Source organism: Mus caroli, unplaced genomic scaffold, assembly GCF_978045245.1.
Source record: "Mus caroli unplaced genomic scaffold, Mus_caroli_1 scaffold_18, whole genome shotgun sequence".
NCBI lineage: Eukaryota > Metazoa > Chordata > Mammalia > Rodentia > Muridae > Mus > Mus caroli.
In genome coordinates, this window is record NW_028227273.1 from 46,969,225 (window position 1) to 46,993,486 (window position 24,262).

The following is a 24,262-nucleotide window of genomic DNA, read 5'->3' on the forward strand; positions in this document are numbered from 1 at the left end:
TGTTTATCCCCTGCCCCGGGGCCTGGGAGCCTGATCAGATCAGTGAGAGCTACCCGAGGAGTCCAAAGTCCGGGTCCGACCTGGATGCGCAGCCACAGCTGCTTGTTAGTCATCTCCAGGCGCCGCGAGTGGTTCTCCAGCTCCCTGGACTTCTGCAGGTCCTTCTGCATCCTCCGGATGTAATCCACAGAGGCCTTGAGGATGGTGCCTTTGTTCCAGCGCACGTCCCTGCGGCCACAACCAGGGGCAGTCAGAGGCCTGGCCAGGGCCCTCTCACCACAGGCTTAGCTCAGAGTCCCAGTGCCCATAGCTAGCCTTGTGCAAATGTCCAGCTCCTCACTAATCCTTGGGCTCAAGCAATCTGTCCACCCCATGCTCATCTTCCTGTCTTCAGCTCTCCTGGCCAGCATCTCTCTCCTCTCCATCAGTCCACAGCCCTTCATACACTTTCCCAGTAAGGCCCCTTCTCCAGGAAGCTCCCTCCTTACCCCAAAACCTCCCTTCCTAACAGATGCTATCTTGACACAGCAGGAGCAGGAACCTTCTCAAACATGCTGCCTCCATCACCACCCTTAGCTGGTGGTGCCAACAGCCGCTGCCCTTAGCAACTGAGAGCTGGTAGTGCCTACAGCTGCTACCCTTAGCAACTGAGAGCTGGTAGTGCCTGCAGCTGCTGCCCAGCCCGGACCCTCGCCTCTCTCGCCCCCCTTGCCTCCCTTGTTCCCCCGGGGGAAGCGTGCTCACAGGTCGTTGGCCTTGGGGATCAGCATTCCCAGCTCCTTGATCCGGTCATTGATGTTGAACCTGCGTCTTCTCTCAACTACAGTTTAAGCAAGATATCAGAGGGTATGGTTAGAAAGGTGGGAGCCCCACCTAAGAAAAGCCCCCTAACCTAAGCTGGACAACCCATAGAAAAATCTGTTTAGAATACGAGGCACCCAAGGCCGGGTGTGGTGGCCAAGCATTTAATTCCAGTGCTTGGGAGGCAGATCTCTGTGAGTTCTAGGTCAGTCCAGGCTATACAGTGAGTTCCAAGGCAACCTGGGCTACTTAGAGACCCTTTCTCAAAACAAAACAAAACAAAACAAAACAAAACAAAACAAAAGAGAGATCTCTGAAAGCTGAGGAAGGCCTGGGTGCAGTCTAATCAGGGGGCGGGGTCAGGAAACCAGTTGAGCTACTAGGGAGAGAGCTGCCTGGGGCAACCTCCTTCACTCCTGGCGCCCCAGGCTCTGAAGACTGCAATCTGATAGCCTGGAAAATTCATGAATGCTGCTTCCAGAAGCCCCTCCCACTTTCCTAAAAAGCCTGGAAGGAGTGGGGGTTGGTTCACAGCCTTGGAGCTGTGGGTGTCCCAAGCTAGGGGCACTGATAAGGGGCTGGGGTGGGGATGAGGCAGGGGCTGGCTCCCCAGCCTAGGTGAGCTGAAGGAGGGCCGAGCACCACTCACTTAGGTTATGATTGTCTTTCTTCTGCCGCTCCTTGGCCAGGGCCCGGCTCTCAGCATCTGGAGGTCAGAGAAACAGAGAGGCGGTGAGAAAGAAGGGAGAGGGGAAAAAGGGAAGAGAGGAAACCACGAAGGTACAGAAGGCGCAGGGCAGAGTACCTGTTAACTCTCGCTTCTGAGTCAGGTCCGCAGGGCAGGAGCTGCTGGTGACACCCACCATGGAGGCTGTGACCTGGGGGTCACCGCTGTACACGTTCAGGTGGCTGCTAGACAGGGGCAGCTGTGAGGGAAGGGGCGGAGGAGCGCCTAGTGAGTCCTCACCTGGACCCATGGTCCCAGAGCAGCTGCTCTCGGCAACAGGAAAGTCACCCCTGAGCCCCTTCCCCAGGATGCAGTGTGCACGGCTTCCTCCGCAGAGAAAAGAGCAGCTCCTCACAGCCCTGCCCTCGGTAGCCCCCGGCCAGGGTGAGGACAGGAGGAACCCAAGGGATCCGGCTGCTCTTTTTGTACAAGTCCTAGGGAGGGGCTCAATCAGCCTTGGAGTTTCTCTGCAAGGTTCCCAGAGTATGGAATTCAACAGGCAGGAGCAAGGTCTGCCGGGTCCTACCTACCACAGAGCCAGGCAAGAGCCAGCCACTGGCCTAGACAGCCACTGCATAGACAGGAGCCAGTGATTCCTGGGCAGCCACCTGGCAGTGTCACCAGGGCAGAAGGGGCTGAAAACTGACTGCCTCCTCCTGGCTCTCCTGGGGAGCATGGGTTTGAGGAACCAAACTGAGGTCCTCTGAGAGCAATCTTACCTGTTATCCACTGAGCCATCTCTCCAACCCCTCCCTCTTTTTGTCCCTTCTAATCTTCCTATGACCCTCTGGGTAGATAGTATCACCCCCTTTTTACAACTGAGTGGGGGTGGGGGCGAGGGGGAAGGGGGAGGTCAGAATCGTGGCAGGACTTCCCAAGGTCATGACAGAAACCTCAGGTTTCCTGATTCCAAACCTGGCTCTCATCTGCTACCTACCTATGCCTCCCCTCCCCAACCAAGCCAATGAGACCCAGAGAATAATCAGGCAGACGAGACTTCCAAGGCAGACGAAACTCCAAGGAAGGGTCCTGTGGTCACAGAAACACGCCTGCCTCCGCCCAGCTCTGTCTCCCAAGCATCCCCAGTATGCCTTGACTCAGTTCTACTTGCACCCTGAATCCCCGTCACAGTATTCAGTGGAGGTGACTGTTGCCTCCACAAAGACACCAGCTCTGCCTGAGAGCTCTCCCCAGCCAGGGAGCCACTGTGTGTGCCGTCCCCCTCCCATCCAGCCCAAAAAGTACCGTGTTAGGCATCTGCATTTCGGGGTTGATGTAGCCCAGCACGCTGTCCAGGCGCATAATGTTATCGATGACATCATCAAACTAGAAGAGAGAAACGTCCATGTCATTTCCATCTGGGGTCAGCCCATCTGGAGAGGGGCAGCTGCCCCCCTGCCACAGCACCACCTCACCCAACCTGCTCATCTGGAGGAGGAGGAATCGGACAAGAGAAGGATCCTACAGCCGAGCCTGAGGATTGTCCCCAGGAATCCCTTGACAGGGAGTTCTTGACACACCTTCCCGGGCTGGGAAAGCACTTCTGTGAGTCCGCCCTGTCCCCAGCAGAGTTGCAAGAAGATGGCAGCCCGCCTCAGACTAGGGCGGCCGTGTCTTCCTCAGGCCCATAAAGAGACACCCCCAGGTCTGCCATGAGAACCAGGCTATTTCCAGACAACTGACACCAAGCCGGAACCCCTACCCCCACCCTCCACCCCCACTCACCTCTTTCTCGGGGTTGGAGCTGATATGTAGCATGGCCATGGGACTGTTGGGAGCACTGTTGCCGGCCGAGGTGGACAGTACGTGTCCAGCCCGCACCCCTGGGGATGCTGCTGGGGCAGGCTTCGGGGAGCCTTGGGCTGGGCTCACGTGGGCAGCAAACTTGTTCCCGTAGGTCTCGGACAGATACTCCCGAACCTTCTGATGCTGGGACTGTTGCAGGTGGTAGGAGGTGGGGTTCTCCAGGTAGGACTGCACCTGGGGAGGGGGAAGGCACAGCTGTGGAGGAGGCTGGGACTCCTCTACAGGGAGCAGGGATGGGAGAGGCAGAGACCTTACCTTCAGCACCTCCCCGGGCACAGGCGGGGGCGACTGGAAGTGGACAGGGGTGTTGATGGCTGGAGTGGGGGGCCCTCCCAGCTGCTGCTGCTGCTGCTGCTGCTGCTGTTGCATATAATGCATGACGGCCTGCTGCTGCATGCGCTCTCGCTGCTCCTCCTGCTGGGCCTGCTCCCGCATGAGCTGCATGCGCAGCCCGATACGTGACGCCATGGCAGCTGTTGGTTCGGGCTCCCTGTAGTCGAGGGGAGACAGGCCCATGAAGTATTCATCATCTTCGTAGTCTTTAAGCACAGGCTGGCATAAGTACGGTTGCTCCCATTGTGCACAAGGAGAAACTGAGTCCGGGCAGAAGGGATTTGCCCAAGACCACTGAGCGAGCTGAGCCATGAACCCAAGTTCCCTGAGTTCTAGACCAGAGGTGAACACTGTCCTTCAGTGACTGCAGGAGTCCACCTGACCCCTCACTGTCACATCCACATCCTGAGTATTTCATACCTGGCCTCAGCTCCGGCCTCCTCTCCCGCCCCTCCCCAGGCCAGCCTGCACCACGCCTCCTCAGGGCCTGAGGAGCCTCCAGATGCTCCTCCGTGCTCCTCCCCCACCATCTGCTCACAGTAGCTCCATCATCCTGTTAGTTCCTGCCCTGCTGTCTGCTCCCAACTCTCCATAGCTCCCAGTTCATCGGAACAAAAGCCTAAATCCTTAAACCCAGCCTAAATGGTCCTCTGTAATCTGCTGCACCCTCATGGTCCCCTCATAGACCTCCTGCCCCCAACACATGTTTCTCTCCCTTGTTCTCCCTGCTCCAGTCACACCCCCAGCCTTAAACTATCCTTCAAACACTCCAGGCATGCTTTCTCCGCCCCCCGCCCCCCACCCCGCCTTTGCACTTGCTGTTGCCTCCACCTGGAATGTTCTTTCCATAGATACCATCAAGGCTCACTTCTTCACCTCCTCCGAGAGACTCTAATGTCACCTCAGAGTGCCATTTCGGGACCACTGTGCTAAAATGGCATACCACCACCACCTTGCTTCTCTATATCAAATGCCACCATCTAGGACAGAACATTTTTTTGCTTCTTATTACGTTTGTTATTCGATGTCTGCTCCTTACTAGGAATGCAAGTCCCCCTGAGGGGACACATTTCATCTGTTTGTTTACTGCTAGACCTTCGGCCTCTAGCCGTTGGGTCATGGGAGACAGAAAGAAGCCATTGCATGAAGCAAATGAGAATGGATATTATCCATGAACCAGGCACTGGAGATGTACCCCGCCCCTGGCTCCTGGCTCCCAAAGTCAGCGAGAGAAAGGACGACCCACAGGCAGAGAACCACCACCTCAGGGCTCCTCACTGCTCGGAGCTCAGAGCTTGACCCACTGTGGGAAGGTGTGGCTGAGGCCCCAACCAAGGCTGAAGGGGGGCAGGGTGAAGTAGTCCAGCAACTCGGCCTGCTCTGTCTCTAGCTCAATGAGTGACAGTAGCCAAGTCCCTTCCCCTCTCTAGGCCACAAAGGAAAGAGCAGAACCCAGTGACTTCTCAGGGACAGCCCAAGACTGATAGGCACTGGCCTGGCCGTATCTGAGACCATGACAGTACAGTTAGGGACTAGAGGGATTTGGCAAGACACGACTTCATGGTTGAGCAAAGGCTTCCCCAAAAGGCTGGTGGAGCAGAGCGCCGATTCCTTGTTGTGTGACCTTGGGCAAGCTATAATCCTCGAGCCTCAGTTTATCTTCCTCTGCATTCAGTAAAAACTGGAGGCTTTGTGCAGTGCCTGGCAGTCTGAGTACATGAGACTGGTACAATCTAGCTAGAGTCTTCAAACCCGGCATCCAAGGCCTCCATCAGCCCTGTTTGGAGGCCCTTGCTCAATTACAAACCACAGTCTTTCATAAAGAAGGGAAATCAGAGGCACAGTGCAGGACAAAGCTAGGACCCCACCCCAGGTATCTGGTCTACCCCACGCTGGGGAAGGGAGGCCTGGGGGCTGGGACATCTGGTCTACCCCATGCTGGGGAGGGGAAGCCTGGGGGGCAAAGTTGTTCCCAGTTGTGAAACTGGTTGATCCAGGGCCAGGAGTGGAGCTAGGTCTCATATCTGCAATCAAGACTCCAGCCACTATCTAAGCAGCTCTGTAATAGAGTGAGACTACCCACTGTCCTGTGTGTCCTGCAGCATGCAGAGGCCAGCACTGCATCTTCTCTCATCCTCTGCCCAGTGAAGTGGCCTGAGCAGCCCATGCTCTACAGGGAAGCCCCCAACAACCCAGGCAATGACAACCTACCCTTCCCCCATCCTGTAGCAGCTACCAGCTGCAGCCTCCACCCCCTCCCACGACCCCTTCTCTAGCTCCTACAGAGCGATGTCCCTGTCTCCACACCACACCCTATCAATCACACTAGCAAACAGACCCCTGGCTCTGACCAGAGGCGGCCCCACACATCTACTCAGACAGCCCGAAGCCTCTCCTCCATGGACAATCCAACTTCAGATGGCCAGTGGGGGCCAAGGCGCCTGGCCGTGCCAGCCGGCTCAGGGAGGGCTAGGGAGAAGGAGTCCCTTGTTGCCCTGACAAAGAGTTGGCCTGGCTACCTCAAGGACCCGCTAGAGCCCGCTAGGGCCCACTAGGCACCGCTCTGGCTGCACTAGCCTCAGCTCTCTGTAAAATGGGCATGGGAATGCATCCCCTCCCCTAGGAGCATCCTGGCAGATAGTATAAACAGTGAAAGTCTAGCTGGCCGCTGAATGTCAGTGACCACTGAGAGAGGAGGCAGGCAGAAAACACTTTCCCGCTCCCCGGCACCTCCTGGGCAGAGCTATGCACCCCATATTCCTGATGGCAACCTCCCTCTCTAACCTCCCTTACTGGGCTTGGGAGAATGGGGGAGGGTCAAAGGCTAGCTACTGAGGACTGGGGAGGAGAGACCCTGCATGCTGATCAACCTCAGTGCCTTCCAGTCAGGATGAGCCAAGAGACAGGGAATGTTCAAAGTCTATGTCTCTCCCTTCCTTTCCCCCCAAAACTGGAAAGGGCCCACTGCGAAAGCCCAGCAGCATGGGACCCATGGCAGCGCAACTGTGTACAGGTACCAGGACAGAATTTTCTCCTGCCTCCTACCTCGGACACCATCAACTCCTAAGGGGAAGGCTCAGTGGCACTAGAAACTCTCTGCCTCTCCCAGTGGCACTGCCAACCCCATCTGCATACCAGGATCCATCTGGTACTTCCAGCTGCTGTCTGTCCAGGTCCAGCTTGGTCACAACCCAGTGAGCTCGCCAGGCCCGCAGACTACCTTCACTGGCTGAGTGACACGGGGATTAGAGTGCCTAGCTTTCTTGATCCCTGTAAAGTAAACCAATGAAAGTGCTTCTGGGGCTGGGTGTGGCGCCACACAACTTTAATCCCTCTACTGGGGAGGCAGATGCAGGCAGATCTCTGAAAATTGAAGGCCAGCCTGGTCTACATAGTGAGTTCCAGGGCAATTAAGGCTACATAGTAAAGCCTAGATTCCCAGGAGAGAGAATGTGGGGAATGCACCCTGCAGGCATTCAGCAACTAGAAGAAAGGGTATCCTCTGGTTTCACCAGCCCTAGCCAGTCATTTACATCGGAGTATGAACCAGCCAGGTAGAACTTTTCCTAAGGGGATGAGTGGATAGGAGAACAGAGAAATATCAGTGCAAAGTCTTGGAACCAGGAAAGGAGATATCAAAGATAGAGCATGAGGAAGAAAGAAGGAGGTGAGAAAGAGAATGAGGAGGAAAAAGAGGAACAGGAGGAAAAGGAGGAGAAGGAAGAAGAGGAAGAGAAGAAAGAGGAGCAGAAGGAAGAAGAGAAGAAGGAGGAACAGGAAGAGGAGGGGCAGGAGGAGGAAGAGGAAGAAGAAGAGGAGGAGGAGCAAAAGGAAGAAGAGGAGGAGGAGGAAGAGGATCCCCAGTTAGGTCAAGAATGTGTAGAAGGGCAGAAAGATGAGGCAGATCCTAATGCTGCAAGCTAGTCTGGAAGAAGAGGACGACCAACCACTGTAGAGATTTCCAGGGAGGAAATGGAGGCACAGAGAAGAGAACTGACTTGTCTCAAGTTGCACAGCTACTGAGCAACAGGAAAGAGAATAATGGGTGAAGACAGCCCAGCCCCCACCTCTACTTTTAACACACTATTCTGGGCTCCCTGGCACATGAAACTGCTCCAAGTGTCACTTTTGGGGAAAAATGGCCAAGTAGGGACATATTAATATGGCTTCCTTCCTACCCTTCCCCCACTTATGAAGCACAAAACTCTCATGTATGATTATGTGTGGCTTGTGAGAGGCAGGCAAGCTTCTAGAGGCTCCACCTGATTCTGATCATGTCTGATCATGCATCTCTGAAAAGAAGTGCCCCACCCCCAAAGGTTGTCCAGGCCCAAGATCTGCCCTATTCAGAGCAATGATTGTTAAGGCAGGTGGGGACCATGAGTGACAGAGGCACAAATGTGATCCAGGCTTCTCTTGAACTCACTATGTACTGAGGATGACCTTAAACCTCTGAGACTCTTGCTTCCTCTTCCCAAGTGCTAGAATTCCAGCTGTGCATCTCATCTGGTTTCATGTGCTACTGGGCATCCCACTCAGGGCTTTCTGCATGCTGGGCAGGCACTCTTACCAAACAAGCTACCTCCCTAGCACTGTTTTTGAAAGACAGGGTCTCACTATGTTGTGTAGGCTGGCTACAAAGTCTTGATTCTCCCGTCCCAGCCTCCCACATTTGTTACCCACACCCAGCTTCCTGGGAAACTTTCTGCCTTGTAGGTAGCACCTTTAGAAACTGGATCATAGGCACTGGAGATGTAGCTGAGTTGGTAGAGGGCTTGCCTACCAGACAAATCCCTGGGCTCAGTCCCCAGCACTGTGTGAACTGGGCATGTGGTACTTGCCTGTGATCAAAGAATGCAGAGGCAAGAGAAGCTTAAGGTCATCTTTGGCTACACAGGGAATTTGAGGCTAACCACATGAATCCTTGTCTCAACGATTAAAATAAAGTAAACGTTGGGTTACAAAGCTGCAACCCCTGTGGTCACTCAAGGACACCGATGAATGTCCCCTGGTAGCACCGTGACCAGAAGAACATAGACTCTTCCTAATGTCCACTGATGAAAGAGATAAAGAGGCTGTGCACAGTGCCAAACGTGGCGGCCTGGCTTTAATCTTAGCACTCTGAAGGCTGAGGCAGGAAGATCTCTATGAATTCGAGGCCAGCCTGGTCTACAAAGCAAGCTCCAGGCCAGTTCCCCTCCCCCTCCCCAACAAAAAAGCTGCACACAGTCTTTTGGCACCATTCAGCCACTGGTCCCACATACCACTGCCAGAGGCTCTCACAGACATGTTGAAACCAGACTCAAATCCCTGGAGCCAGGCTGGGTGTGGTGGCTCATGCCTTTGATCCCAGCACTCAGAGGAAGAGGAGGCAGACAAATCTCTGTGAGTTCAAGGACAGCCTGGTCTACATTGCAAACTCCAGGATAGCCAGGGCTACATAGAAAGACCCTGTCTCAAAAGTCCACACCACCAAAAACAACAACAAAAAGCAGAACTGCACAAAAGTCCCATCTAGGAATGCAAAGCTCAAACCCAGGTACAAAGCCCCTATGTGAGAAGTTGTCAAGACACAGCCTTGGGGAACAGCCAACAGGGAGAATGGAGGACTCTGCAGGAGGGGACCAGGAATGGTCTGTGACTCCTGCAGGTGTGGGTGAGTGAGGCTGACTTATTTATGTGCACTAGCCCAGCTGCTCCATCCAAATAGTTCTCATTTGTTGTTGTTGTTGTTGTTGTTGTTGTTGTTTGTTTTGTTTTTGAAGCTCACTGAGAGGGGGAGGCGGCCTTACTCAGTTTAAAAGAAATTAGCAAGCAGTTGCCTTCACCAAGGTCCCCAACCCCAGGATGTCCATGACAGGCTTCCTCAGCACAACTGCCAGTTCACTCCCTGGGGAGTCAGTGAGATGGCTCAATGGATATAGGCACCTGTCACCAAACCTGAAGACCCAAGTTTGATCCCCAGAACCCACAAGGATGAAGAGAACTGACTTCCACAAGTTGTCCTCTGAACCTCCATTTAGACACTGGCATGCACACATACACACACTACAAAGATTTTATTATTATTATTTTTACACATGTTCACTAGCCAGAGAAAGTAAAAAAAAAATCAAAACCAAAAATCAAAAGAGTGTGGTGGTGAAACACGTCTTTAATCCCAGCACTCAGGAAGCAGAGGCAGGTGGATCTCAGAGTTTGAGGCCAACCTGGTCTACAGAGTGAGTTCCAGGACAGCCAGGGAAACACAGAGAAACCCTGTCTTGAAAAAAACAAAAACAAAAACAAAAACAAAACATAAGGAGTGGAGAGATGCCTCAGCAGTCAGGAACACTGACTGCCCTTCCAGAGGTCCTGAGTTCAATTCCCAGCAACCACATAGTGGCTCACAACCATCTGTAAAGGGATCCAATGCTCTCTTCGGGTGTGTCTGAAGACAGCTACGGTGTACTCATATACATAAAATAAATAAGTCTTAAACAACAACAACAAAAAACCCAAAACAGTCTCAAAATGAGTGTGGGGGCCTTCTTGTGCTCCCAGCATTGAAGAAGTCAAACAGGAAGATTAGTAAAATTTTGAGGCCAGCCTGATCTATGTCGCTGAGTTTCAGGCCAGCCTAGGCTACATACAAGAGCCTGTTTTTAAAAGTGAAGGTAGTGGGGCATAGTGGCGCATGCCTTTAATCCCAGCACTTGGGAGGCAGAGGCAGGCGAATTTCTGAGTTCGAGGCCAGCCTGGTCTACAGAGTGAGTTCCAGGACAGCCAGGGCTACACAGAGAAACCCTGTCTTGAAAAAAAAAAAAAGTGAAGGTAGGGTGATGGTGGTGCACGCCTTTAATCCGAGCACTTGGGAGGCAGAGGCAGGTGGATTTCTGAGTTCAAGGCCATTCTGGTCTACAAAGTGAGTTCCAGGACAGCCAGGGCTACACAGAGAAACCCTGTCTCAAACAAACAAACAAACAAAAAACAAAAAGAAAACAAACAAACAAACAAAAAGTGAAGGTAGCTGGAGAGGAGTCAGCAGTTAAGAACACTGGCTGTTCTTCTGGGGGGAACCTGGATTAGATTCCCAGCAACCAACCACACAGCAACTCATGGCTGTCTGTAACTCCTGCTCCAGGGGATCCGACCCTTCTTCTGGTCTCCGTGGGCACCAGGCACACATATGACACACAGACATACACGCAAGCAAAATACTCATATGCATAAAATAAGAACAAATAAACTCCCCATGCCCAGGAACAGGGATGCTCAGTAAATGAGGGTGCATCCCACCCATGTGTTTATGGCAAACAGCACGAGGTTATGTGAAGGGACACAATATAAGTCGCACAATCTTATATAGAATCTGCTCTCACCTAATTGTGCACTGTGTTTACGGTGTGTGACTCATGCTGAGGAAGTACACAAAATTATGACTGGCTTTTTGTTTGTTTGTTTGAGACAGGGATTCTCTGTGTAGCCCTGGCTGTCCTGGAACTCACACTGTAGACAAGGCTGGCCTCAAACTCAGAAATCCACCTGCCTCTGCCTCCCAAGTGCTGGGACTAAAGGTGTGCACCACCACTGCCCAGCATGACTGGGAACTCACTCTGTAGACCAGGCTGGCCTCAAACTCAGAAATCCACCTGTCTCTGCCTCCTAAGTGCTGGGATTAAAGGCGTGTGCCACCACCGCCTGGCTATGACTGACTTTTGTGGACAAGAACACGGGTATTCAGTGAATGTGTGTGTTTTAAAGACTGTGTGTGTGTTGCATGCGAGAGTGCTTGTGTGTTCATGTGTGTGCAAGTGTCCAAGGAAACCAGAAGGGATGCTGGACCTGGAGTAACAGGTGGTTGTGTGTTGCCTGAAGTGGGTGTTGGGTCCTATGGAAAGAGCAGCAAGGGCTCCTAACTGTTGAGCTATCTCTCCAGCCCCACTCCTACCCCTGCCCCCAGCCTCTCTCTCTCTGAGACAGGGTCTCTTATAGCCCAGGCTAGCCTCAAACTTGCTATGTAGCTATTAATACAAACTCCTGATCTTCCTGCTTCCACCTCCCAGATTCTGGGATTATAAATAAGCACCACTACCCTGGAGCTTCAGCCTGATTTAATTTTTGTAGTTCCTTCACAACTACAGTACAAGAGACAGACAGAGAGGCTCTGGCTTGATAAAGCCACAGAGCTGATTATCAGGGCTGGGTCCTGGCAGCCTGGCTTTTCCGGAGTTGGGAACCACCTCTGTCCTGAATGGGCTGAGTGATTTTAGGGGTCCCTTGAAGAAGTAGACTACTCATCAAAGGGTTCAGCAGCTGACCTCACTCACAGCCCAGAGCCAGGAAGGTGTCCAGCAGTAGTCTGGAACCGCCAGACATAGGAGACACCACAGTCACCCTTCTTCAAAGGGCAGAGCCAGTTTCCTGCATTCCCAGAAAAGCACATGTCTGGTAGCTGAAACCGCAAAGTGTGAGCCCAGAGCAGGGGCGCCTGCTTAAGTCATTTGTTACAGGCCTCGCTCTATGTGGGAAGCTACCCTTTCTTCTCCAGTCTATTACAACCACACATCATGTGGGAGCTTTGGGTCGATCCCGAGGAAACCATGACCCATGACAAAGGCCTGGGCAGGGGGATGGATGACAGAAGGAAAGGAAGGAGTCTGGGAAGAGGACTCCTGTTGGAAGAGTGGGGTCTCCGCTGTGCTGCAGGAAGGCTGGGTGGAGTACTGGCCTAGCATGATGAGGCTCTGGGTAGGACCCCAGGACCTCATAAACCAGACGTGCTAGTGCACACCGGAAATCACAGCATTCTCCTGAGGTGAAATCAGGAAGGTCTGAAGTTCAAGGCCAATCTAGGCTACATGAGACTCTGCCTCAAAGAGCAACGGAAACGTCAAACTAGCACGGATGTCCACACACTGACCATACCTCAGGACATGGCTGCCTCTACCATAGAAACAGCCATGGGACTCAGGTAGCATCTGCAGTGTTCTCACAGGACTTGGGATCAGAATGCAGTGGGTTCAAGTGTCAGTCTTGGCCCTGACTCAATGTCTGCCTCAGTTTCCCCACTAGTCAGCCTGGTTTTGCTAGTTGGAGCCAGCTTTCCCACAGAGGATGCCCAGGTTAGGGGAAAGTGTGGGCACAGAGAGGTGTCAGGACAGGAACCATCCTTCTGAGCTCAGGAGTAGGTAATGTCCCTGAATAAGCTGTGTGTGTGTGTGTGTGTGTGTGTGTGTGTGTGTGTGAGAGAGAGAGAGAGAGAGAGAGAGAGAGAGAGAGAGAGAAAGAGAGAGATAACATGTGTGTAGGTATGTGTGTAAGAGAACATGTGCCTGTACATGTGTGAAAGAGAGAACATGTGTGTGAGAGAACATGTATGTGTATGTATGTGTGTGTGTTTAAGAGATAGAGAGAGCATGCATGCATATAGAGGCCAGAGATTGACATCAAGTGCCTTCCTATATCATTCTCCATTTTGTTTTGTTTTGTTTTGTTTTGTTTTGTTTTGTTTTGTTTGTTTTGTTTTTTTCGAGACAGGGTTTCTCTGTATAGCCCTGGCTGTCCTGGAACTCACTTTGTAGACCAGGCTGGCCTCGAACTCAGAAATCCGCCTGCCTCTGCCTCCCGAGTGCTGGGATTAAAGGCTTGCACCACCACCGCCCGGCTCCATTTTGGTTTTTGAGTCAGGGTCTTCACTGACCCAGAGCCCACCAATTGACCAGTGAGCTTCAGCATCCTCTTGTCTCGCCGCCCACTTCCCCAGCACTGGGGTGAGAGGTGCCTGCCACTATGCCTGCTTTTCAATGGGTCCTGAGGATGGAAACTCAGGTCCTCATGCACAGCAGGCACTCTCTCCACAGCCTGCGTCCCTTCTCTGTTCCTTTTGGGAAGAGGATCCTTCTGGTCACCCATCTACTCCCCATACCCGGCCAGGGCTCCGGGCAGGCACCGGGCAGCTCTGCCAACCTGTTTCACACCGAAGCTTATGTTCATTACGAAGCCCACTGCAAGGGGCCTTGGAGAAGCAGGAGAGCAGCTCCCAGCTCCCTGGGCTCTCAGGGGAGGCCGGGGGCCTAGAACACTAGAGACATCTTCAACCCAGGCTATCATTCTAGCATCCCGCTAGCAGCTCCTTACTTAGGGAGGCTAGCACATGACTCTCAACTACTTCCTGCCCTGAGAACATTACATTGGAGTCATCACGCTGTTGGGTTGAAAGGTTCCTGGTACCAAGGTAGAATGAGATCAGAGGCACACTTTTACGTTTTTATCAAATAAGCGTTTGCCTGCATGTGTGTGTATACACAACACACAAGTGTCTGTGCCTGCAGGGGTCAGAAGAGTGAGTCATGGATGGCTTTGAGCCACCACGAGGAGGCTGGGAACCACACTTAGGCCCTCTGCAAGAGCAACGAGTGCTTGTAACCTCTGAGCCACCTCTCTAGCCCCAACATTTTTATAGCCTTTTAAATGTTTGGTTTTTATTTATGCATATGTGTGTGTGCCCCAGTATATGCAGGTGCCTGTGAAAGCCAAAACGAGGTAGACAGCTCCTCTGGAACTATAGTCACAGACACTAGTAAGCTGCCTTTTGGTCTCTCTCCTTTGTGTTGGTTCCTCACTGACTCCAGCAAAGCAGTCACATTTGGGGTCACTGAGGGTCACTGAGGGTCACTGAGGGTCACTGAGGGTCACATTTGGGGTCACTGAGGTGGCTCGGTCAGTGAGGGCGCTCGCCACACAGCCTGATGATTTCAGCGTTAGCCCCAGAATACACGTGGTTAAAGAGACACCCAATCCGTGCAACTTGTCCTCTGACCTCCCTAGCAAATAAAGAAATGTAAATTTTAAATGCACAAATGTGAATCGCGTAGCCCATAGACTTTACGCCATGCCCCTCCCCCAGCTTGTCACCACTGTAAAGGAAATGGAAAGCACCTGAGGGTCCCCCAAGGCCCCTCCACTACCTTAGCACCTAGGCTGATAGTCACCAGTCTCCAGGACTCTCAGGAGCTGTCACGCAGAATGTGGCCTGTCATTAACTGACTTAGGGGGAACCCTTAGCCTGCCTGACCCTTACAGGTAATATAACTGCATGTCTAAAAACAGAGTGACATGTAGAGGCTCAAAAAAGGGGGACCTTAACAAACATCATCTAGCACACCGCAGCCATCCCAAGAAGCGCTGAGTGCTGACATGGCGCTCAGTCATGGATCCATGGCTAGGGCTAGAGGCTGGGTGCAGTCAGAGGCCTGTCTTTGAACATGTGTGTGTGTGTGTGTGTTGTGCATGTGTGTGTTGTGCATGTGTGTGTATGTGTTGTGCATGTGTGTGAATCTGTAGCATGCATGTGAGAGTGTGGTCTGCATATGTGTGAGTGTGTGGTATGTGTATGGTGTGCCTGTGTGTGAGTCTGTAGAATGCATGGAATGTATGTGCCGGCCAGAGGTTGGCATCGGGAGTCTTCCTCAGTCTCTCTTCACCTTATTTGTTGAGGCAAGGTCTCTCAGTTGAACTCTGAGCTCACTGATACCGACTAGTCTAGCAAGCTGGCTTGCTCCAGGGATCCTGTCTCTCTACCTATTCCAGGTGCTGGAATTCCAGGCAGGCCACCACACTGATCTGGCATTTGCAGGAGTGCAGCAGGGCTTGATCATAGGAAAAGACTTCATCCACTAAGTCATCTCTTCAGTCCTCTTTTATGTTTGGGGGACAGGGACTTGCACTCAGGGTCTCCCACGCCCCCAGCAAGTGTTCATCACTGAGCTACACCCCAGCCTTCTTTTTACTTTTTGACTTTGCAACATGATCTCTCTAAATTGAGCTGGATTTTATGGAGCAGGGCTTCCGGGCCTGGCCAGAGGCTTGTTTCCCAGTCCCTGAGCAGATGTACCAGTGGGTAGGAGGGGAAGGGAGGCAAGAGAGGGAGCTAAGAGCCTCCCATCAGCCTCTAGTCCTCAACCCAGGCCCCAGCCCACACTGCACAGGAAAGGGTGGGAGCTGGCACCTCCTGCCTGGCCAGCCTGTGAGGCTGGGACACAGGGAACAGCTTCAAAGGCAACCCCAGACCAGAGAGACGCCTGTCCTGTCCCTCGGGGACCAGCTGGACTCCTGTGTAGGGAAAGTGACTAAAAGTGGGAGGGTGGGGGAGGCAGGAAGAGTGTGTAGCCTGCTCACGGGAGGGGAGCGGAGGTCAGAAAGGTCCTTGGGTCATGCTGGGATCTGATCCAGCCTCCACAGAGACTCTGTCTCTGCCTCTTGCCTGTATCTGTATCTCTCTCTCTCCCCTCCTCCTCTTCTCCCATCCTCAGCCTTTCTTCCCTCTCTCCTACCCCTCTGCAGCCTTAGTTTTCCTTAGCTGGCAAGCCACCTGTCCCCATGGTTGGAGGGGGACCAGGGACCGAGCCACCTTTCCTTCACTGCTCTGCACCCTGGCTCTAGTCCACTCCTGTGTCCACTTTTCTGTTCCCCTGTTCCCTGCTCATCCATCAGGCTCTCAGCTACCACTTTCCAAGTTCTTCAGCGCCTTTCTACCTGTCCGTTCAGCAGACTTTCTGAGAGAGGTGCAGAGGTCTCAGCTGTGTTTGTCAATAACCCCACGTGTTCACAGATCTCCTCGCTTCTCTATCTGCAAGCACTGCTGAGTCCCTACTGAATGCCAGGTGTCACAGTTAACACATGGCCCACCCCGTGTACACCCCACAAACAAACACCTCATGAGACAAACAGCAACATTAGCAAAAGAAACTGAGACTCAAAAGGGAACATGCCTGTCTGATATCATGCTGCAGGATACTGAAGGCAAGTCTACAGCTCAGGCCTCCCCCGAGGGCCACCACTAGCTTCAACAGAAGCACAGGGGCATAGGAAAGCTCCTCTATTGCTGCCCCTTGTACCCCACAGTCCTGCTCATTTACCCACATGTGCTACCCTCTATGAACCCTACAGAAAGTCCCCATAAAGGTCTGGGCAGGACCTCTCTGGATCTCTTAGACGCTATTAGACTCAAGCACACCCAAGCCTTCCAGCTAAGAAGATACACTGCCAGGAGCCTTAGAGACAATCTATCCGATCTCACTCAGGACATTAATATCTGGGGAAACACTTCAAATTGTCAGAGAGAATGTGATTATGTGAATGAGATTTGGCACCCAACATGGAACAGGAGCCTAGTGGAAGAGCAGAGGGAAGATTAGCTCTCAGATGGCTTTCCAAACAGGAATGGGGCCTGAAGACAGAAAAGGGGGACTCTAAGACCAGGACCACAAGTACCAATGCCCTATCTGTGCCACCTGAGCAGTTTCCCTGCAGTGACAAAGCAGCTGTGTTCACAATGGCAAATTACAAAGGCTCCAGAATGGCTTGTCCAAGGCCAGAGCAGGGATGAAAGAAACCCACTGGGCAGTTAGTTCCTCTAGCGGAATGATTCTGGACAAATCCTGCTCTCTCTGGGCCTCAGGTCCCTGGATGAGCTAAATGGGTTCTTCATAGACTCCTGGCCTGGTCTGGCATATAGACGGTTCTGGCCCAGTAGATGTATACAAAGCTAGGGCATGGTGGATAAGACTGCAAGTCTGAGATGAGAAGAGCCAGGGCTGCCTTCCACGCTCAGCTTCCAGGATTCTAGAAGCCTTCTCCAGAGCTGCAAGAGCCCTGGGAGCCAAGCCTGCCTGTTACCCACACCCAACTCCTCCACCTCCAGTCTCTAGGACACTTTCTTGGGATTTTTCTTTGTCAAACTCATAGCAACTTCTGGCTCTGGGTCCAAGGCCTAGCTCTGTACCCACTCCAGACCCAGGCCTCCCTCTATCTTCCTGAGTTGTTAACAGCCCTTGGGGGTCCCTGTCACCCCATCATACTCCTTGAGTTTGGTGGGGATTCACAAAGCACCCCTGGCTGTACCAGTGGCCAGTGTCTACCCAGGCTTCTGGGGTCCCTTGGGGTCTGCAGTCCTGACCCTCCCCCAGCCCCTGCTTGCGCCCTCCTCCCAACTGCCGGCTTACAGCCATGAGGAACCAACTCCCTCTGATCTATCTAAGTGTTTCAGAAACAGCCTCTTAACTGCAACAGCCAGGCTCTGCCAGGTAATGAACAAACAAACAAATAAGCAAACAGGACATGTTGCGGGGAAGAGAAAGGAAGGAGAAACCAGCCTTCAACAGACACAGCGAGGCAGCCCCGGGGCATACGCTGCCCACTGTCATCTTTTCACTGAGAGCAAATGGTGCACAGCTCATTTGACTAGCCCTATTCTGCTGATTTATCCTCCTAGCAACCCTACCAGCCTGCGACAGGTACTACTACGTCCCCATTCTACAGAAGAGGCACAGAGGGACCGACGACATGCCTAAGGTCACATGTCATCATGTGCATCATGCAAGGAGGTGACAGGACACTCTACCCCTGAAGCCACAAACCCAGCCGCCTCCCAAGCGCGCACGCATGCATTGCCTGGATGTCTGCTTGGAGTGTGTGTAGGAAAGAGATGGGAGCAGGATGCAGCCCTCCCCCAGAGCTTCTCTCCACTCAGCCTCCCCATCAGACTGTCGTCCTGAGTAAGGGCCACCGAGGAGCACCCCTCGCACTGTACTTCTGACAGCCAGAGCCAGATGAAGTGTGATTTCCCTTGGGCGCTGAGGTCCTGAGGAATCAACATGTGCTCTGGATCCTTCAAAGCTGACGTCACATCTGGCTTTCCCTCTTAGCAGTCCTGTGATGGCAGGCAGGGACACAACCTCTCAGAGCCTCAGTTTTCCCATCTGCAAATAAATGGCAGCTCAGAATAGACATGTAGCTGGCACAGAGGGAGTGATGTGAGAGTCCGCTCCCAGTTCCCTATCACCAACTGAAGTTTAGACCTAGGTTAGGGTCTTTGTGTCCTTCAACATGTGATCAGATGATCAGATGGGGTGATGGAATCCCAGCGCTTGGGAAGCAGAGGGAGGAGGGTCAGGAATTCACGGTGATCACCAAGTACATGGCAAGTCTGAAAGTGGCCTGGGATACATAAAACCCTGCCTCAACCCCGCCCCTGCACACACACACAGTCACACTCACACGCACACCACACACACACACACACGCATACACACACACATGCACACACACACGAGCAAAAACACATGCACACACACACACACACACATGTGCACACACACACACACACACTCGTGCACACACCATGATCCACGAGTGTCTCACTCCTGAGTGCTAGTTAGAAGGGCAGAGGCTCAGGGATTGGCCCCAGAGACAGAAGCTACATCCCACCAACTCTCCCAGATCTCTGGGGACAAGGAGGAGGAGAGAACAGGGTGGTCCAGGCCCTAGAAGAAAGGTACAGCACAGGCATAATCTCCACTGTGAACTGGAACAAACATCCCAGGAGCCAAAGCACAGGCTAGAGTGCAGGGTGGCTGGCTGCTTCATCTACAGCTGGGCCCCGTGCATAAGGCACCCACACCCAGGGTTTGTGGGCTAGCAGAAGGGAAGCTGAGATTTTTCTGAGATTCAGTGAGGACAAACTGCCAGAACAACACCCACTTGTACCTACACCACTGCACCCATAGATACCATGTTACAAGCACAACACCCTGTGACTTTGCCTACCTCCCCAATCAGGATGATTCTGAGACAGAGGGCTCCCCAGATACACAGAGCGTCAGGACACTCAGACCCCGCAGCAGGCCAAGGAGCCCCCACCTCCTCATTGCCTTTAATCTCTATCATCTGCCTACACCCCAACTCCCACTCGCCTAAGATGGGCAAGGATACACATTTTTACTAGTTAGCTGCTTGACCCTCTTTCTCAGTAGACAGAGAGATGCTGGGCCAGGCTGCTGAGTGGTACTCTCACCTTAGGGTCCCCTGACAGACAGCCATGACCGATACTTACTGTATGGTCTCTCGAGTACTCACTTGCATACACATGCACACACAGACACACAGGACAATGGCAGTCATCCCCTGTCTCCAGCCACAGGGCCTCAGAAATGGCCCTTGTCTACTCTATCCATGGACAGGTGACAGATCTTACCTCCAGCCCCTCATCGTCAGCACCCTGTCCCACGCCCCACTGACCTCATTCACCACTGCAGGCTGGACTGCTGGGAACCCCAAACTCAATGTGGGCACCACAGAAATCCCAAACTATGGGGCCAGAACCCCAAAGGACCTAGCATACCCAGGAAAGAGCCACTGGTTCTGGGGGGTCAGTTGGGACTGTTGCAGAGAGTTGATTTCACGGGTTCAGAAAAGGCCTTTGGCCCCAAAATACCTTCCGAGTGAGGAAGTCCCCTCCCGCACCCCTCTGAGATTGACTGCCAGGACAGGCTCCCACCTGAAGTTCTAGTCAGCTCCCTCCCCGGCAGCCACAGCTGACAGCTGGCCTGAGAGTTGGTGAAAGACAGAACAGGGCAGGGCAGGGTGGTTTGGGGTCATTAGCCTCTGCCAGCTCCCACCAGGCGGGGGCGCTCTGCCCCAACACCCACCCAAGGAATAGTACCCCAGAAGCCAGCACCTCTTAGCCAGCAAGCAGTCGAGACAGGAGAGTTTCTAACACCAGCCCATACAGACCAGGGAAACTGAGTACCATCCAGACTGTCCCCTTGGGGAAGGCAATGTACTGAAGACCGGGAGAGGACAAGTGCCCTGAGAACGAGGAGGCAGTGGGGCTCGAGGGGGAATTAACCAGGTTCCAAAATAGCACAGTTGGTTTTGCCTTGCTTCACCCGACACAGTGTCTGGCTGCTTCTGCTTTCGATCTGACTCACGCCTGGTGGGGGCAGGAGAGGGTGGCCTGTATGGACTGAGGCCACCAGACGGCCACAAGCAGTGGTCCAGAACCATCAGCTGAGGGGCCCTTCTCCCCTAACCCCACGCCTTCTCCTGCCCTACCCAAGATTCAGTTGGCTCCAGGGAAGAGGCCCCGGAGACGCCCTTGCTGAGGGGGCTATCCCAAGCTAGCCCACCTGGGTGTCTCCAGGGATGTCAGCTGCCTGAGCAGAACTCAGCCTTGTTCCTGCACTGCCTTGGAGCACTGGAGGGCCTCTCCACCCACCCGCCAAGGGAGCCAGAGGACACTAGCCTGAGGTGAAAGCACTTTTCAAATCAGCATCCCAGGGCTGACCAGCCACCTGCAGCCACCTCCCCAGGGCTACACACAGGTATGAGAGAAACGTGGAAGTCTTTTTTTCTCCCACTTCTACCTGTGGTTGGTCCTTAAACATCAGCCCTTTGCCCTTCCTGAAAGACAGAGAGGAGCCCTGACCGTGTTGGGGTGGGGTTGGGACAGCAGCATCTCCCCTATCGCAAGTAATTATCTTTATCTCCACATCCTTCCTGCAGGACTCTGAGCTGCTACGTTTCCCTCCCAGGGGTGTCATTCCAACAGCAGATTCCCCACACATGCAAGAAACACAAGCCCAAACCTGAGAAAGGACCAGAAAACTACACCCTGCACAAGCCAACCTTCTAGCTCCCGAGCAAAAAGCTTGCTGTCCCCGGCCAGCTCACCTGAGCCTGGGGCCAGCATGGCCACCTTCCTATACAATGGGTAAGGGGAGGTGCAGTGGACCCAGGGAGGAGACACTCCTAGTGAGCAGGGAGTCCCAGAGGTGAGGTGGGTGGCCAACAGTGGCAGACATGTGCCTGCTACCACCACTAAGACACCCAACTGTGACCAAACATCAAAAGGGAAGAGTTACAAGTGACAGGAAGAAAATTTAAAGCCCTAGGAATCCATGTGCTGCACCTGTCCAGTGGAGACCTGTGAGTCCCCTGCCCCGCCCCTGCCCCGCCCCTGCTCCGCCCCCGACCTGCCCCGGCCCTGGTTTCTGCCCTGCCCCAGCTCCTCCCCAGCCCCGCCCCGCCCCGCCCCGCCCCAGCCCTGGTTTCTGCCCTTCGCCATCTTCATGCTGGGTGCTTTCTTACCCAACATCTCTTGTAGCCACACTGGCCTCAAACTCACTACGGAGTTGAGGATGACCTTGCTCTTCTGGTCTTCGGCCTCTGCATCCTAAGTACTTGGATTACGGACTTGAGCCACTAGGCTTGGTTTTACATGGGGCTGAAGATCAAACCCTGAGTTTCATGCACACTAGACAAGCACTCCACCAACTGAGCCAAAACCCCAGCCTACCACTCCCTCTTTTGACTCGCTCTCCCTACTAGGTAGGCTCCCAACTAGGTAGAGCCCCACAGCATGAGGTCGGCAGGGCTGGGGTAGACAGAGGTGGAACCAGAGGTTAGCCCTTCTCAAAGCTGACATGACAGATCCTTCACTAGGAACAAACAGAGGTGACATTGCAAAACTAACTCCCACATACCCCACGTGCCACAAATTGCATCTTATTCAGATGGGCACACAAAGGGAGGGGCACCAGAAGGCTTGACTCCCTGCTAGTGACTAATGGACTGTCACAGGGTAGCCATGGGCCTGGAGAAGAGGCGGGGACAGCAAAAGAAAAGAAAGGAATAATGGCAGTTCAGGACAGCCTCAGGAAGTTGATGGGGACTCTTAAAATCCCAGCACTCAGGAGGTGAGTTCCAGGACAGCCAGAGCTACATAGAGAGACCCTGTCTCAACAAACAAATAAAATAATAATCATAGTTTTCACTTTAGAGGGGACCGTTGGCTTCAGGCCATGTGCCACCCAGCAAGGTCACACATCTTTCTAGATGAAAACATTGCACCCTGGGGGGCTCTCACTTGGTGAGATTAGGAAAGAACCAGCCAGTGTTGGGAATGTGGTAAACACATATTTGTACACCAAGGGAGAGATCCTGCCAGCTTCCTCTTTCTGTGAATGGGACCTTGTAGAGTCTCTACATCTGTTAAACGTAGACTGGGCCATGGGACCTAGGTAGAAGGGGCTGCCTAGGTGGAAGGGGCTGCCTAGGACACAGACCAAAGGGAGTTGTAGGAAGAGGGCTAGGCTGACCACCAGGCTGGGTTTGGTGAACCCAGAAGAAGCAGCTGAGGGTCCAGCCACATCCTCTAGCCCCACATCTCTGGCCACAAGCGGTCCACGTAAGCACTAGCATATGCAGTCAGAGGTGGTGGCATTAGCGTCCTGCCCAGTGACCGCCATGTACCCTACCAAAAACCCCAGGCCTTTCCCTGACAACCTCAAAGCATGATCTAAGACCCTCCCCCATGAGAGAGAGCCCATCACACACCTCCATAATCTGCATTTTGTCAGATCCCTGCCCTTCCAGACTCATGGACCCTACTTTCCCAGGTAGTCCATGGGAAACCTCCCAAATAAACAATTTACAGCCACATTCTTTTGTCAGACAGTAGAAATCTGGACTGAAACTGAGCTGCCAGCTCTCAAGCTCAGAAGGGCCAGTTGCAGATGAGCCAGTGACGGGTGACTTCCCTGTGGGGACCTGAGAAGCAAAAATGCAAGAGTCAGTCATTGGAGAAGCCTGCCAGAGCCAGACACAGTGGCCAAATGTGTGCTTAGACCTTTCTGACGAGGGGCAAGTAAGACTTCCCCTAGATGCAGGAGTGCAGAGGTAGAGAGAAGAAACCGGGCTTGCTAGAATAACTGCAGAACACTCCATGTCGGGGTGGTTCCTGGCTCTAATTAGCAAATGCCAATGGGCTATGAAGCCTGGCATTGCCTCCCCCTACAGGGAGCTTCTAGGGCAGAACTCCAGAGCTCCAACTCTATAGAAAGGTAGCACACTGCTCGTTTGATAACACGGCTGCTGTGTTTAGAACTCAGGGAGAAAGCACTCGGGGACACCAAGGGATACCATCTGATTCAACATTACAAGCACATATTTTCTGGCTGGAGTTCAGCAGTTCTTTTTTTTTTAGGATGTGTGTTCGGAAGCAGACCAGGCAGAATCTCAGCTTCATCACTCACTGGCTGTGAGAGCTTCATCAGTGTATCTCATCCAATAGAGTTTCAGGTTCCTAAAGTATAAATGAGAATAACCTCCATCCTGGAGAGCTCTGTACAGAGCAAGTGTGAGGGATGTAATCCAGCACCTGGCAGATCAAGTGCTCAAAAAGCCTTGGGAGATGAGCAGCATCCCTTCATGGACAGATGGATGCACGCACACATGCATGGATGGATGATGGGTGGAGGCATGGATGGACTGATATATGGCTGGATGAATGGATGGATGCATGGATGGATGGATGGATGCATGGATGGATGGATAGGTGGATGGATGGATGCATGGATGGATGGATAGGTGGATGGATGGATGGATGAACAAGTGGGAAGATAAATGGATATATGTGTAGATGATGAATAGATAAATAGACGGGCTGATAAATGGATGAAAAGATGAGTGGATAGATTGACATAGTCTACATATAGAGAGACAAATAATTATAAATGATGGATGATATAACAGATGGACTGATGGATGTATACAGTATTTTTTAAATTTGTTGTGTGGGTGTGTGCATCACATGTCACAGAGTGGGTGTGGAGGTCAGAAAACAACTTTCAAGAGTCACTTCTCTCATTGTGGGTTCTGGGGAATTAGACTCAGATCATCGGGTTTACGCACTATGTATTTTACGTGTGGTCCCCAGCCTTGGTCTGGCTAGGTAGCTGTGACTGCATAGTCTTTGCTCCTTCTCCTAACTCC

General features: G+C 52.9%; 1 protein-coding gene across 2 annotated transcripts in view; it reads right to left on the reverse strand.

The window, feature by feature from the left end:
- The window catches only part of Tfeb (transcription factor EB), a 55,126-nt gene that overhangs the window by 2,556 nt on the left and 28,308 nt on the right, over positions 1 to 24,262 (reverse strand). Inside the window, exons 2-8 of one of the 2 annotated variants that reach the window (XM_021185993.2) lie at positions 3,590 to 3,824; positions 3,254 to 3,508; positions 2,774 to 2,854; positions 1,607 to 1,727; positions 1,451 to 1,507; positions 745 to 820; positions 81 to 228 (exon numbers count right to left, since the gene is read on the reverse strand). In XM_021185993.2, the coding sequence (XP_021041652.2) occupies positions 81 to 228; positions 745 to 820; positions 1,451 to 1,507; positions 1,607 to 1,727; positions 2,774 to 2,854; positions 3,254 to 3,508; positions 3,590 to 3,802 (951 nt within the window). In that variant the 5' untranslated portion in view covers positions 3,803 to 3,824. Of the gene's footprint in view, positions 1 to 80; positions 229 to 744; positions 821 to 1,450; positions 1,508 to 1,606; positions 1,728 to 2,773; positions 2,855 to 3,253; positions 3,509 to 3,589; positions 3,995 to 24,262 lie in introns of those variants that run through there. The other variant, XM_021185991.2, reaches the window with a different exon arrangement.